At 38.6% G+C, this 15897-nt stretch overlaps 1 protein-coding gene across 4 annotated transcripts in view; it reads right to left on the bottom strand.

The window, feature by feature from the left end:
* LOC115209391 overlaps positions 1–15897 on the bottom strand; it is an 89327-nt gene that overhangs the window by 15789 nt on the left and 57641 nt on the right. For all 4 annotated transcript variants that reach the window (XM_029777781.2, XM_029777780.2, XM_036501533.1 and 1 more), the window contains exons 6-7: positions 9657–9818; positions 6237–6426 (exon numbers count right to left, since the gene is read on the bottom strand). In XM_029777781.2, the coding sequence (XP_029633641.1) occupies positions 6237–6426; positions 9657–9818 (352 nt within the window). The remainder of the gene's footprint in view (positions 1–6236; positions 6427–9656; positions 9819–15897) is intronic.

The following is a 15897-nucleotide window of genomic DNA, read 5'->3' as shown; positions in this document are numbered from 1 at the left end:
TCAATGACTTTTGGGACACCCTGTAGACAGTTTGCCATAGTTGAGGAGGTTGGTTTTAAACTATCTACTACCACTAAGTAGTATGAACCGTTTAAGGGACCAGCAAAATTGATGTGTAGTCTCAACTATGGAACATCTACTTTTGGCCAGGGTTCACTTTTTATCCTCTGCAGCCTTTCACTAAATTTTCAATTTCTCTATCCATTTTGGTTAATACACATAGCTATGCATTAAAGCTTTCATTCTCGAAAGACCAGAATATCCAGCATAGAATTCTTTCAACATTTTCTTTTGCAGTGTTTCAGGTATTGCTATTCTCTGTGCATACATCAGAACACCATCACAAATTCAGTATAGGTTCACATCTTGGTTTCGTTTCACACCAATCTTGTTCCTATTTACTTTTCCTGTCCGCAATATGCTTTTCATTTCTGTTATGAATTTGTCCTTTTCTGCATTTTGTTTCATGTTTTCAAAGGTTACCAGTAATTCAGGACCACATTCCACATTACATTTTATATTTCCCTTTCTGAACTCAATGCTGTGATCACTGTATCTTTGAATGGCTTGCAGTGTTTTGGTATCGGTCTGGACAAACCATCCACATGCCCTTGTTTTTTTGACAGTAAATCCATTTTGTAATCATAATTCAATAATGTAGTACCCCATCACTAGTCTATTCGCTGTGTGTGTTGGTATTCCTTTTTTAGAACCGTATACTAACAGTAGTGGGTGATGATCCATTTGTAGACAGAAATTTCTTCCATGAATAAATCTATGGAATTTTTTCACACTGAATATGATTGCTAATGCTTCCTTTTCTATTTGACTATAGTTCCTTTCTGCTAGTAATAATGATTGTGTTGCATAACTATAGTCTTTTTACTCCCATCATCATATTTATCTAGAAGCCCTGCTCCTGCATGTAATCACTTGTATCTGTAGCCAATATAGTATCCAGCTCCAGAGCAAAATGAGTTAACAATACATTTGATGTTAAAATGCTTTTGAATTCATCAAATGCCTTCTAGCACTTATCAGTCTAGCACCATTTTGACTTTTTCGTATCATTAAACAGAGTCCTTCCATTGGAAAAAGGAATTTTAACCGTGTTTCATGGTCTGCTACTACAACAGCTCCTTTGTAGGATCCATTTAGCTCAAGACATCATCAGGTCTTCAAGGGTTACCAGTAATTCAGGACCACATTCCACATTACATTTTATATTTCCCTTTCTGAACTCAATGCTGTGATTACTGTATCTTTGAATGGCTTGCAGTGTTTTGGTATCGTCTGGTTTTGGCCCCTACTCCTGTACCGTTTTGACGTGGTGCCCCCCTCCTTTCGGAGGTGTCTTTAGCTCTGGTGTTGGGTGCATGTCTTCTTTCTTCTGTTCCCTGGCCTCTTCAATGTAGCGTCAACGAGTGTCAGTAGACGACTGACTGTCTTGTCGAATTTTTTCCCTTTAAATACCTACTGCTAGGCTCCAGCAGGCAGTCCCAGCAAGTTGTCACGTGACACTGTCTCAACTTTAACTGACCAATGAAGGTGTGTAGTCTTAGCCCATGCATTCTCTAAACAAAAATATAAATTTGGTAGTAATTTACAATTCCCAAGAATGCTTGTAGCATAGTCACATTATTCAGTGTGGGCGTATTTTTTATCGCAGTTGTTCTGAATGGATCAGGTTTCTGTCCACTTTTACGTATTATCTAACCCAAGTATTTACTTTTTATTTAAAAAGAACTTACATTTTTCTACACTTAACTTAAAGCTGTATTCTCTTATCTTTTCGAATACCCTTTTTCTGTACTCCATATGTTGTTTGTGTGATTCGTTTTCATTAGAATATCGTCTAAATAGGTGATAGCAAAATCCCTGTCCACCAACATTGTATCCTAAGAGCCACATTTTTCACCAAAGGGAAGCCGCTTAAATTTAAATAAGCCACGGTGTGTATTAATGGTCAATAAGTGTGAGCATTCTTCCTCTACTTGGATTTGTAAATAAGATCTAATTTTGAGAAGAATTTTCCTCCATTCAATTTTGCGAACACTTCCTCAGGATTTGGCCATGGGTAGTTGCATGAAATTAAGCAATCATTCAACCCGGTTGAAAAATCTGTACAAACTCTTGACTTATTATTTTTCGTTTTTATGTAGACCGTAGGTGCTGCCAAATCTGAGTGGTTTGTCTTCTCGATTATTCCTTGGCTTTCAAGTTCCTTATTTACCTGTTCTTTCTTCCTTTTCACTCCGTCGGTTACGACGATGAGGGTTCCGGTTGATCCGAATCAACGGAACAGCCTGCTCGTGAAATTAACGTGTAAGTGGCTGAGGACTCCACAGACACGTGCACCCTTAACGTAGTTCTCGGGGATATTCAGCATGACACAGAGAGTGACAAGGCCGGCCCTTTGAAATACAGGTACAACAGAAACAGGAAGTAAGAGTGAGAGAAAGTTGTGGTGAAAGAGTACAGCAGGGATCACCACCATCCCCTGCCGGAGCCTCGTGGGGCTTTTTAGGTGTTTTCGCTCAATAAACACTCACAACGCCCAGTCTGGGAATCGAAACCGTGACCCTATGACCTCAAGTCCGCTGCCCTAACCACTGGGCCATTGCGCCTCCTCCTTACCTGTTCTAGTGCTGTGAACACTACATTCTGTTTTGGCTTAAATACAGGTGTTGCACTTTGTTTTGCTATAATTTTTGCCTTCGTTTTTGTGCAGTGGCCCAGTTCATCCAAGAAAACATCTGGAAATATGTCGTCTTTTACCCATAACATCATGGACTACTTTTGTAGATTTACTTAGTTTTGGCTTACCAATATACTGCCAAGTTTCTTCATTCACAATGGTACTATCACTACCAGGGTCTAACTGAATTTCTCATGTCATGTCATCATCATTATTTAGCGTCCGCTTTCCATGCTAGCATGGGTTGGACGGTTCAACTGGGGTCTGTGAAGCCAGAAGGCTGCACCAGGCCCAGTCTGATCTGGCAGTGTTTCTACGGCTGGATGCCCTTCCTAACGCCAACAACTCCATGTGTGTAGTGGGTGCTTTTTACGTGCTACCCGCACAGGAGCCAGACGGGGCTGGCAAACGGCCACAGACGGATGGTGCTTTTTCAATTTTCACATTTACGAATTTCCTCTTTGTCACATTACCATTTTCTTTCAATGACATCTTGTTTATTCTCTTCTCTTTGTTCCAACATTTTGTCATCTTCGTTTTACAGTGCACTTTTACGTGATCAATTTTTCCACTATGGAAACATTCCACTTTCTTAAAATGTCAATTTTTTTCTCAAGTATAGACCTCTGCATGCAAAATATGGGTTTGTTTCCTGGTTTTTGTCCTGTTTGTACTGTATTTTAGTACACACTTGATTTCTATTCTGCCTGTTTCACACTTATTTCACTTAGGAACAATCTTTATGTTCAATTTTCTCTGTGTCATGCTTTAGATTTACTATTCTTTCACACTCTTCTAACACTTGTTGTAAGGTTACGACTTGGTTTTGTTCTAGTTTAGTGAGAATTCTTGTTCTTACTTCTGTGTCTTTTTCTGCATTTAGTCTCTGAGTAAATATTAGGCACTTGAACATATCTGGCTCTAAGTCGGCCAGTTTGAACTTCTCACATTCTCTGTTAACTCTACCAGCATACATGATGTAGTTCTCCTCATTGTTCTTTTCTAAGTTCAAACACTTCCAGCGTGTATTGAGCAACGAGCTTTTCTTGCTAAAAATTTTACACAATATGTCTATTATATTTCTAAAGTTTATGTCGGAAAGTCTTTTCAGGAGTATGTAATTGTTGTAATGCTCATGTTCTTTTGCTGCTAGTTTTCTTAGGATTAGATGTGTTTTCATATCATCATCCCAATCTTTACACTCTTTATTGAAGATGTGTTCGTATCTTCTATAGTACGCCTCGAAGGTAACTCCTTCGTCTGGTTCATACTTAAATTCCATTATTGAGTTTACAACATAATCTGACAAGAACGTCTTTTCAGCATTTTTGGATGACTTACTATTCATCAATTACAGCATTTGTTGTTGTAATAGGCGCAGGAGTGGCTGTGTGGTAAGTAGCTTGCTAACCAACCACATGGTTCCGGGTTCAGTCCCACTGCGTTTCACCTTGGGCAAGTGTCTTCTGCTATAGCCCCGGGCCGACCAATGCCTTGTGAGTGGATTTGATAGACGGAAACTGAAAGAAGCCCGTCGTATATATGTATATATATATGTATGTGTGTGTGTTGGTGTGTCTGTCTTTGTCCTCTTAGCATTGCTTGACAACCGATGCTGGTGTGTTTACGTCCCCGTCACTTAGCGGTTCGGCAAAAGAGACCGATAGAATAAGTACTGGGTTTACAAAGAATAAGTCCCAGGGTCGATTTGCTCGACTAAAGGTAGTGCTCCAGCATGGCCACAGTCAAATGACTGAAACAAGTAAAAGAGTAAAAGAGTAAAGAGTAATAGTAAGTGTTGTTGTTTTTGCAGTAGTAATTGTTGTTGTTGCTGTTCCTGCTGCTGCTGCTGCTATAGTTGTTCCTGCAGTTGTTGTTGCTGTTTCTGTTGCTGTTGTTGTTGCTGTTTTTGCAACTCAAGCAAACTGGCCAACAAATCTTCCATAATTTTATGCTTTTTTTGTATATCATCAAATTTGCACAAAAAAAAACTTTTGTGAGTTTGCTAAAACTTAGCGAGTTTGTTAATTTCTTATCACCGCTGTTGTAATCCAATGTCCGACTATTATAACATCTACTCCAGTATAGCAGCATAGCAAGTTAGACAAGTCAGACACAACTATCTTTGACCTGCTACCCCAACTGCTCAACATCACAGTATTTTAATGACTGTCACATACCACTCGTTATATGGCAGGGGTGTTCTGTTATTACTATTATCCTCATAACAGAAAGGCTGAAGTCAGTAATCAAAAGTCATATATAGCTGATTGATTGATATTATGTTTACTCTTTGGAATCTATAAAATACTAGCAGTATCGCCCGGCGTTGCTCGGGTTTGTAAGGGAAATAACTATATAAGCATTTTTAGAGATGTAAAGTATAATAGCCATCTCAATATGGCTAACCACAAGGGGGGGGTGTTACTGTAGCTTTTTACGTTCTGAGATTTAATAATAAATTTTTAGAGAGTTACTTCCCTTATATATGCCAAAAATGCATTAAAAATGAGAAAAATTGATGGTAAATTTTTTATAAATCGTAGACTCATCATAGACGCGCGCGGGCTCGATATGAATCACGACTGTAAGATACCTGGTTTTGGTTAAACTGCACCGCAAAATGTGGGAGTAGTTAGGAATCTAAATCGTAGGAGACAGACAGCACACAACCTCTCTTTTATATATAAAAATTTCATGATTTTATCACATTTCTGGTTTTTCAAAATGGCTGTAAAACTACCATTCATATTCTAATGTAAACCTGAGAATGCTTTTATAGAGGTGAGATGACTATTTCAAATTTCAATAAAATTATGTATATATGAATATAACAGCACAAATGAAATGAAAAATTAGAAATTGATTCAAATTAGAAAAACAAACATAGTCTCCTCATTCCTTTTCCATTGTCATAATTACTTTGCCCTTTCTTGACATTCTGAGGAAAGTCAGAATGGTGGGAGCAAGTGTAAAGGAAAGATATTTATAAAAATACAGACAAATGGCCAAAATATTGTAATGAAAGTAATGAAAAACAAAGGTGAAGCTATGATGATCTTGATTAATTTTGCTATTAAGTTATTTTGTCTACAAAAGGTAAAATAGGCACAGGAGTAGCTGTGTGGTAAGTAGCTTACTTACCAACCACATGGTTCTGGGTTCAGTTCCACTGCGTGGCACCTTGGGCAAATGTCTTCTACTATAGCCTCAGGCCAACCAAAGCCTTGTGAGTGGATTTGGTAGATGGAAATTGAAAGAAGCCCATCGCAAATTTGTATATATATATGTGTGTCTGTGTGTTTGTGTATGTGTGTTTGTCCCCCCCCCCCAACATCGCTTGACAACCGATGCTGGTGTGTTTATGTCCCTGTAACGTAGTAGTTCACCAAAAGAGACCGATAGAATGAGTACTAAGGCTTACAAAGAATAAGTCCTGGGGTCGATTTGTTCGACTAAAAGGCAGTGCTCCAGCATGGCTGCAGTCAAACGACTGAAACATGTAAAAGAGTAAAAGAGAGAGAGTATAACAATTTACCTTGGTCATCAAATAGTAAATCCATTGCTTGAAGATTTGTCACCATGATCCAGCTGGGAGATTCCATGCAGCGTTGAGCATCAGCAAAAAGGACATTAGTTTTACATAAAAACTTTAACTGCTCTCTGTTGAACTGCTTGTGATAAATTTGAAGAGTCATTTCTGATCGAAACTCCTCCATATCAAAGATCTGTGAAGTAAATTGAAAGCAACTAACTTTAACCCTTTCATTACCAACCCGGCTGAAACCGGCTCTGGCTCTTTAGTATAAATGTTTTGTTTTCATAAGTTTTGAATTCAAATCTTCCACCAAATCTTAGTCACAATTTATGTTCCTAACATTAACTTAATGATAACTAAGTTATTTTACTAAATTCTTTGTTATATTTAAAATAATTGAAAGAAACACAGAGCATCTCAAAATAAATACGGTAACGAAAGGGTTAACCCTTTCGTTACCAACCCAACTGAAACCAGCTCTGGCCCTTTAATATACATATCTTGTTTTCATAAGTTTTTAATTAAAATCTTCCACCAAGTCTTATTCACAATTTATGTTCCTATTACTAGCTTAATGATAACTAAGTTATTTTACTAAATTCTTTGTTATATTTAAAATAATTGAAAGAAACACAGAGCATCTCAAAATAAATACAGTAAGGAAAGGGTTAAATGGTTTTGCAAAATGTTGATTTTTAGTTATACCAATGTATAAAGAAGTGCCAGTCACTGAAAGTGGATGGCACCTGTGGGAGTGGGAAATCCAGGAAGACATGGGATGAAGTGATGAGGACTGATCTCAGGATGCTGGGGCCTTACAGAAGAGGAAATGACACTGAACCAAGATGTCTGGTGATGTGAGGTTCTAGGAAAGACCCACCCATGTTAGCAAACCTGAGTTCTAGAAGTATTGTGTCCCACAATAACACTTTCACACACCTTACCCCCCAACAAACCAAACTACATACCCCTTCCCTTCCCAAAGTGTTTCACTTCTCTTCCTCACCTTTCATCTTCATACATTATGATTATCTCCAACTCCCCAATCTAGTCATGCTGTAGAAACATACCTCTTTGTCCACACCAAAGAAGGCAGGGTCATTTCACCTGCAAGGAAGGTGATGGCCTCAGTTTTTTAGAATGAAAAAGGCATTGTGTTTATTGATTATCTTCAGAATGATTACACCATCAATGGAGACTTCTATGCCAACTTGCTAAGGCAGTTATGAAAGGCTATCAAGACCAAATGCCCTGAAAAACTGATGAAGTGGTGGGGTTTTGTTTTATTAGGACAATGCTTCAGTACACATGTCCTTGGTTTCAATGGCTGCTGTGTGATTGGCTTTGAACTGGTTGATCACCCTCCCTATTTGGTTCCATCTGACTATTGTCTATTTCCCAACATGAAAAAATGCTTGGCTGGGCACCAGTATCACAGTGATGATGACTTTTTTGACCAACAGGATACCTTCTTCCCCAATGTGATCCAAGCTAGGCAACACTTATGGAAGGGTGTGGACAGTAAGAGGAACTATGTTAAAAAATGAACTTCACTTGGTCACATTCTATGGGCGTGTCTTGCTCAGCTTATGACCTTTACAGCCAACCCTCATAATAATAAAAATTATTATTATACCTGCATTTAAGTGGGTGAGCTAGCAGAATAATTAGCATGCTGGGCAGAATGCTTATCAGCATTTTGTACACCTTTACGTTCTGAGTTCAAATTCCACTGAGGCCGATTTTGCCATTCATCCTTTAGTGGGGGTCAATAAATTATGTACCAGTCAAGTACCACCACCACGCAAATTTCAAGCCTTGTGCCTAAAGTAGAAAGGTTTACACCTGCAATTGTTTTAATATTAACAATGCAAAGAAAATCCACTTTGTCATAAAAAATTTTGGACCTGAGTTTGCACCCACTAAGCAAATTTCATTCCCGGGCCACTTGTCATATGTTATATGGCAGTATAGATATATATATATTGTTAGTATAGTACAAAGTAAGATAGGGACTATGAAGGTAACCCACTATGGGATGTCAGTTATCCAATATACTGCTGGTAAAGTACCCAAATACTAAATACGTAAATGCTTATAATTGCAATGCAATTAATTCATTTATTGTATTGAATGGGTGAAGGTTAAAATATTTTACCGTAAATTCATAATACAAATAAGAAAATGGAGGAACAAATTTATTCCGATTTTCATGTTCCTATTTGTATAATTAATAAATAATATGAAATTGTAATATCTGTAAGTTGATGATCGAAATGAATTTGTTCCTCCATTTTCTTATTTGTATTGTTAGTATATATATTAGTAACACCTTGTGTAATAGCATTGATGCAAAGTGTGATAGTAACATGTTTTTTTTTTCCTTTAATTGATATTTTTTTGTATATACTATGGCAATAAAAGGCATCATATTAATGGTATTTTGCTTGAGTTATTGGCTAGTAAGAAATTCTGGTATATTTCATGGTAATGTTGGGATGTATTATGGCTGTATTGATCTGCTTTACCCTTTCGTTACTGTATTTATTTTGTGATGTTCTGTGTTTCTTTCAATTAATTCTAAATATAACAAAGAATTTAGTAAAATAACTTCGTTATCATTAAGATAGTGTTAGGAACATAAATTGTGACTAAGATTTGGTGGAAGATTTTAATTCAAAACTTACAAAAACAAGATATTTGTATTACAGAACCAGAGCTGGTTTCAGCCGGGTTGGTAACAAAAGGGTTAAAGTTAGTGTATGGTAGTAGTAGTAGTAGTAGTAATATGGCAGTAATGGCATTGAATAGTGGCATTGATGTGCTAGATGACAGTATTAGTTAGTCTTGGAATGTGGATGGTAGTGCTGGTATATTTTATGGCACTCCTGATTTATTGTAGTGATCAGTTACAATTGAATAAGTATCTTCTATAGTAATATGAACTGTAACTAGTTTACAAGTGGAGGCACAATGGCCCAGTGGTTAGGGCAGCGGACTCGCGGTCATAGGATCGCAGTTTCGATTCCCAGACCGGGTGTTGTGAGTGTTTATTGAGCGAAAATACCTAAAAGCTCCACGAGGCTCCGGCAGGGGATGGTGGTGATCCCTGCTGTACTCTTTCACCACAACTTTCTCTCACTCTTACTTCCTGTTTCTGTTGTACCTGTATTTCAAGGGACCGGCCTTAGTCACTCTCTGTGTCACGCTGAATATCCCCGAGAACTACGTTAAGGGTACACGTGTCTGTGGAGTGCTCAGCCACTTACACGTTAATTTCACGAGCAGGCTGTTCCGTTGATTCGGATCAACCGGAACCCTCGTCGTCGTAACCGACGGAGTGCTTCCACCAACTAGTTTACAGTCTCAGTGCAAATGTGAACCACAAAGATGATATTTACTAAAGTATTTTAGTCTTACTTTAATTGGTTTTCCTTGGCCGAAAATAACTCCTCGCTGTTCAATAACTTCTTGCGAGAAGTATGGCTGTTTCATGTCCAAATAATCTTTAATAAATACAGAGAAATTGCTGTTGTTGATCAAATAAATGCTGCCCTTTTCATCTTGAGTCAGAATAACTTGCTGAAAAACAAAATTCCAGATAAATATAAGAAAATACTGCTTCTGTAATTGTATTAAATTTTTATTTCTAAATTTTTATTTCATATAGGCGCAGGAGTCATCATCATCATTGTTCGACCGTGGTCGAAACTTTCATAGTCTTTTCAAATGGCTAATAATGTGTGTGTGCGCCACTACTACACACATTGGAAAGCATTGTACAACCAAGTACTAAAGAAGATCTTTCCTCCTCCATGAAACAAAGCTGTTCCCGTTGGACGTCAACCCAGTATTTCTAAGCTACGGACCGAGTGATTTATTGTAAGGTTATCTCCCTAGATAGATTGCCTTCACTACGGCTAAGGAGCTCTTTCTACCCCAGGAGTGGCTGTGTGGTAAGTAGCTTGCTAACCAGCCACATGGTTCTGGGTTCAGTCCCACTGCGTGGCATCTTGGGCAAATGTCTTCTGCTATAGCCTCGGGCCGACCAAAGCCTTGTGAGTGGATTTGTTAGACGGAAACTGAAAGAAGCCTGTTGTATATATGTATATATGTATATGTTTGTGTGTCTGTGTTTGTCCCTCTAGCATTGCTTGACAACTGATGCTGGTGTGTTTACGTCCCCGTCACTTAGCGGTTCAGCAAAAGAGACCGATAGAATAAGTACTGGGCTTACAAAGAATAAGTCCCGGGGTCGATTTGCTCGACTAAAGGCGGTGCTCCAGCATGGCCACAGTCAAATGACTGAAACAACGAAAAGAGTAAAAGTATAGGTTAGAATGGATGAGCTCTTTAGAATATACTACTTCCTTTTCATCTAAGGAAACCGTTTGAAGAAATTGTAATTATAAAAGAAGTAAAGAGTATTAAAATTCAATCAGGGAATTAGTAACTGATAATAAAACTGAAGGTAATGATGTTGTCTACAATAACAACAATGATGACCCCTAGATATTTGCAGAATAAAAAAAAGAGTGTAATAGAAAAACATTACAATATGCTTATCATATTCATATATCAGAAGAAAGTTCTATATATAGGCGCAGGAGTGGCTGTGTGGTAAGTAGCTTGCTTACCAACCACATAGTTCTGGGTTCAGTCCCACTGTGTGGCACCTTGGGCAAGTGTCTTCTACTATAGCTTTGCAATGACCAAAGCCTTGTGAGTGGATTTGGTAGATGGAAACTGAAAGAAGCCCGTCGTATATATGTATATGTGTGTGTGTGTGTGTGTTTGTGTGTCTGTGCTTGTCCCCCCAGCATCGCTTGACAACCAGTGCTGGTGTGTTTACGTCCCCGTAACTTAGCGGTTTGGCAAGAGAGACCGATAGAATAAGTACTGGGCTTACAAAGAATAAGACCTGGGGTCGATTTGCTTGACTAAAGGTGGTGCTCCAGCACGGCCACAGTCAAATGACTGAAACAAGTAAAAGAGTAAAAGGGTAAAGAGTATCTACAAGTCAGAATTAGTACACAAAAAGTAACTTAAAGCCTAGTATATTTTTATTTTTTATTTTTTTATTTTATTTTAGTTTCAGCTCACAAGCTGTGGCCATGCTGGGGCACCGCCATTTATAGAGAAAACAACATTTAAATTTTCATTCCAGATCCTACAGAAGACTGAATTTATAATTTACATTAACAAAAAAGTTATTTTAAACATATACACAAAAACATACTAGAACTCATATTTGACTTTGAATTTCAGAATTCAAAATGTAATCACATGAACCATGTCAAAATTTTTGAACAATATTTAGTTACTTCATGGAACAAATAATCATTCTACAAATGATACAGAATACAATGTTCCACATCATTACATGGAATATATAAATGGATTGGCTATTTGTTTTTCTGGAATTAGTCAAGTAATATAGACATCTCTGATGGCCCCAATAAAGGTTGAAAATCATTTAAGTCTCTTTTACTCTTTTACTTGTTTTAGTCACTTGACTGCGGCCATGCTGGAGCATCGTCTTTAGTCGAGCAAATTGACTCCAGGACTTATTCTTTGCAAGCTCAGTATTTTTTCTATCAGTCTCTTTTGCCAAACTGCTAGATTACGGTGACGTAAATACACCAACATAGGTTGTCAAGCGATGTTGGGAGGACAAACACAGACACACAAACATATACACACACATATATATATATACTTATATACGTCAGGCTTTCAGTTTCCATCTACCAAATCCACTCACAAGGCTTTGGTCGACCTGAGGCTATAACAGAAGACACTTGCCCAGAGTGGCATGCAGTGGGACTGAACCCAGAATCATGTTGTTGGTAAACAAGCTACTTACCACACAGCCACTCCTACGCCTGTTCATCACTTTTCAATCCATGGGGACTATGAAGTCTTGGAAAGGGCACAGCAGGTGTTCTGACTGTGTCTGCATGCTGGAATTCACCCCCACATCTTTGAACAATGCCTTAAGTTCAGTTCAGATAGCAATGTGAAGCTGGAGGAGACTGTAGCCAACCCCTCCCTGGAGACGGTTACTACTGGAAGGTCATATATATGGCAGAAGGGTTTGGCTCCTTGCCATTCCTCTGTGTATATGTATATATTATCATATTGTAGAACCAGTCTTATGTTGAAATGTTCCCATAAATATAGCAAAGCATTTAAATATTTCAATAGTAAATAACACCTTAATTACTATTGCTTTTCTTATAATCTAATAAGCATAATTTTTCTAATTTTTGGAGCATATATTAATAGGAAGATAACTAAACATCATGATATAGAATTTCAAAGTTTATTTTCTACTCTCTTGTTATCTACTGACATCATCATAAATTCAAATAAAAAGCTGTTTTTTTTTTGCAGCATATTATATTTCTTCTTGATATTCTTTTTGCATGCATTCATATGTCTTGCAAACAACTTGCACACGCAAGTGCTACCAGTCAAAATCTCTGCAAACCGGAAGCCAGCAAGTGCATGGGGTCATCAGGAGAGAATGCATGCCGGCCCCCCTCACTGATAGGAGGCCCCGCTTGCTAGTTCAGCTGGTTATCAAATAAAGCTCAATATCCTTCTAGCCATCGCTCATCATTTCTTTTTAACCAAATCCAGTGGCTAGCCTTCTCCACTGTAGACTGGATATCGGTCATGGTGGTATTGACTTTACGATGAGTTAGGCCTAACGATAACACTTTGAACTTAACCTGTTTTGGGTTACCTTGATAACATTGTGTTAGCATAAATTTTCAGATCTATTTGTTTGACTGATATTTTGTCCCTTTTTTCTATATCTAGATATGCTGGCACAATAGAAACATTTGTTGGGAATGTATAGTGTAATTATTAGTTAAAGATGTGATTATCTCCATTTTTGCTCATATTAGCTTATATACATATTGGTTTATTGGCATCCGTTGCTAGTGGAGCGCTAAGAGTACCATACGAGTGAGATTGTTGCCAGAGCAACAAGCTGGCCTCCGTGCCAATGGCATGTTAAGCACACCATTCAAGTGGGATCATTACCGCGTTGCCTTACTAGCACTTGTGCTGGTGGCATGTGAAATATTTGAGCGAGGTTGTCACCAGTGCCGCTGGACTGCCCCCTGTGCAGGTGGCATGTAAAAAGCACCATTTGGGTGTGGCTGTTGCTAGTACCACCAAACTCGCCCTTGCGCTGGTGGCACGTAAAAGAACCCACTACACTCTCGGAGTGGTTGGCATTAGGAAGGGCATCCAGCTGTAGAAACTCTGCCATATCAGATTGGAGTCTGGTTCGCCAGACCTCAGTCAAATTGTCCAACCCATGCTAGCATGGAAAGCGGATGTTAAATGATGATGATAATGATGATGATGATCTAAAGGACACAATACATGTCTTTAAGTGCTACTAATAGTTTCATATGTTGAGAAATATCTCAAAGATATTCCTCAGGCATTTTAGTTTTTGTTGTTTTTGTTTTCCGTTTTCTACCTTCTGCGTTTTCTATATGCTTCTCAGTTTTTTCAAGTTTCTTTCTTATTCAATATTTTTAGTTTGTTATGATGATATGTACCCGTTATGATATATGATATATGGTTTCATGCAGAAAACCTTCTCATTCAGGCTCAAACCCTTTCATTCAGGCTCCATGACTGATTGGAGAGGGGCACAAGGAGTTCAAGATGGCTGCTGGAAAATGGGCTGCCATTGGTCAAGGCAGGTCACATGATGTTGTCAGTATAAGATCACTGATTCAGCAACAGCAGGAGGCGCAATAGCCCAGTGGTTAGGGCAGCAGACTTGTGGTCAGAGAATCGCAGTTTCGATTCCCAGACCAGGCGTTGAGTGTGTTTATAGAGCAAAAACACCTAAAGCTCCACGTGGCTCCGGCAGGGGGTGGTGGCGAGCCCTGTTGTACTCTTTCACTCCAACTTTCTCTCACTCTTTCTTCTTGTTTCTTGTCTCCAACTTCCTACGCAACCGCTGAGCCTGGATGCGCATTCATCCATCCATCGATGCTCTCGGTGTCGGGGGTTGACCTGCTTTCTCTTCTGCGGGTCTTACGAATAGCAAAGGACCACGTTTCAGATTTCTCCCACTACAGGACGAAGACCGCTTCACTCAACAGCAACAGCAGTTCCATCGGACAGGAGTATTCCTTAGATAGCATAGCTGGACAAGAAGCTGGTGGCATCCAAGTGTCTAGTGATTAGCAGAAGCAAGGCTGGTAAGTGTGTGAGTGGGTATATACTAGATGCATGACACACCCACATCCTCATCCATTCATGATCTGGTTAATATACACATTCACTGGCCTTGCTTCCTCCAGCCCCAAACATTTTGATGCCACCAACTTCCTGTCCAGCTATGCAGTCTAAGAAATTCTATCATCTAATGGCACACCAAGACCAAGCCAGTGATAACATCATGTATTAGGTTAAGCGCATTGAGGGCATTTTGTCTGCAGTTTACCATAATGTTTCTTTTGAACATTCTGAACTGTTCCGTCCACTTTAAAGTTATCTATAATTGGCATGGATCTGTTTGAAACTCTCTCCTAAACTGCCTTTGCACATTATTGCATTTTCAAATAAGTCTCCTTTGACCTAAGCTTAGTCTGTCTCCTTTCATTATCTCTAATGGGTTAAATCAGGCCTGGTCAACTCGAATTTCATTGCAGGCCACTTTAATCACAGAATGTTTTTTGAGAGCCACTTGTATACTTTATGCAGTAATAGTCAAATAATCAAATTACAGAATCAAGAATTTTCATACTTTTTGTTCGCTTAAATTTATAAAATTGTAGGCTGGCTATTGCTTTCTTGCCACTTATAAATTTTAAATTTATTTTGAAACAAATGTTTTACACAAACAATTTTATTTTGAAATTAAACACAATACTTCAAGAAAGTATCAAGTGGGCCTCAAGATAAAAGCAGGCCTCAAGTTGGCCAGCCCTGGACTAAAACTAAAAGGAAATGAAAATTAAGTGAGATGCCAGTACTGCCTGACTGGCCCCCATGCCGGTGGCACATAAAAAGCACCCACAAAACTCTCGGAGTGGTTGGCATTAGGAAGGGCATCCAGCTCTATAGAAACTTTGCCAAATCAAGATTGGAGCCTGGTACAATCATCTGGTTCACTAGCTCTCAGTCAAAATCGTCCAACACATGCTAGCATGGAAAGCGGACATTAAACAATGATGATGATGATGTCTGCAATTAAAGTGTGTATACATATTTTGGACTCTCTCTCTCTACACACACATACACTCATACATGTAATGTGTTTGTATGTATGTTTTACCTAAGCCACACTTTATCACCTTCTTCACTCCTTCTCTCTACTATTCTCTGCCTCTCAAGCTTTGTATTTCAATTCATTCACACTCTATATATTTATGTATAGTATAATAAACATGTTCCTGTCTCACCATCATTCTCATGTATGTACAAAAATACTGCATAATGTAAAATCATAATCGGTTGTCAAGTGATGTTGGGGCGACAAACACAGACACAAACATATATAATAATAAGCACTTGCCAAGGTGCCACACAGTGGGACTGAACCCAGAACCATGTGGTTCATAAGCAAGCTACTTACCACACAGTTTATATATATTTAACCTGAAGATTGACTATAACC

This window comes from Octopus sinensis, linkage group LG3 (genome assembly GCF_006345805.1).
Source record: "Octopus sinensis linkage group LG3, ASM634580v1, whole genome shotgun sequence".
Taxonomy (NCBI): domain Eukaryota; kingdom Metazoa; phylum Mollusca; class Cephalopoda; order Octopoda; family Octopodidae; genus Octopus; species Octopus sinensis.
The sequence above is the reverse complement of the archived record's forward strand: the minus strand, read 5'-3'. Positions and strand labels throughout refer to the sequence as shown.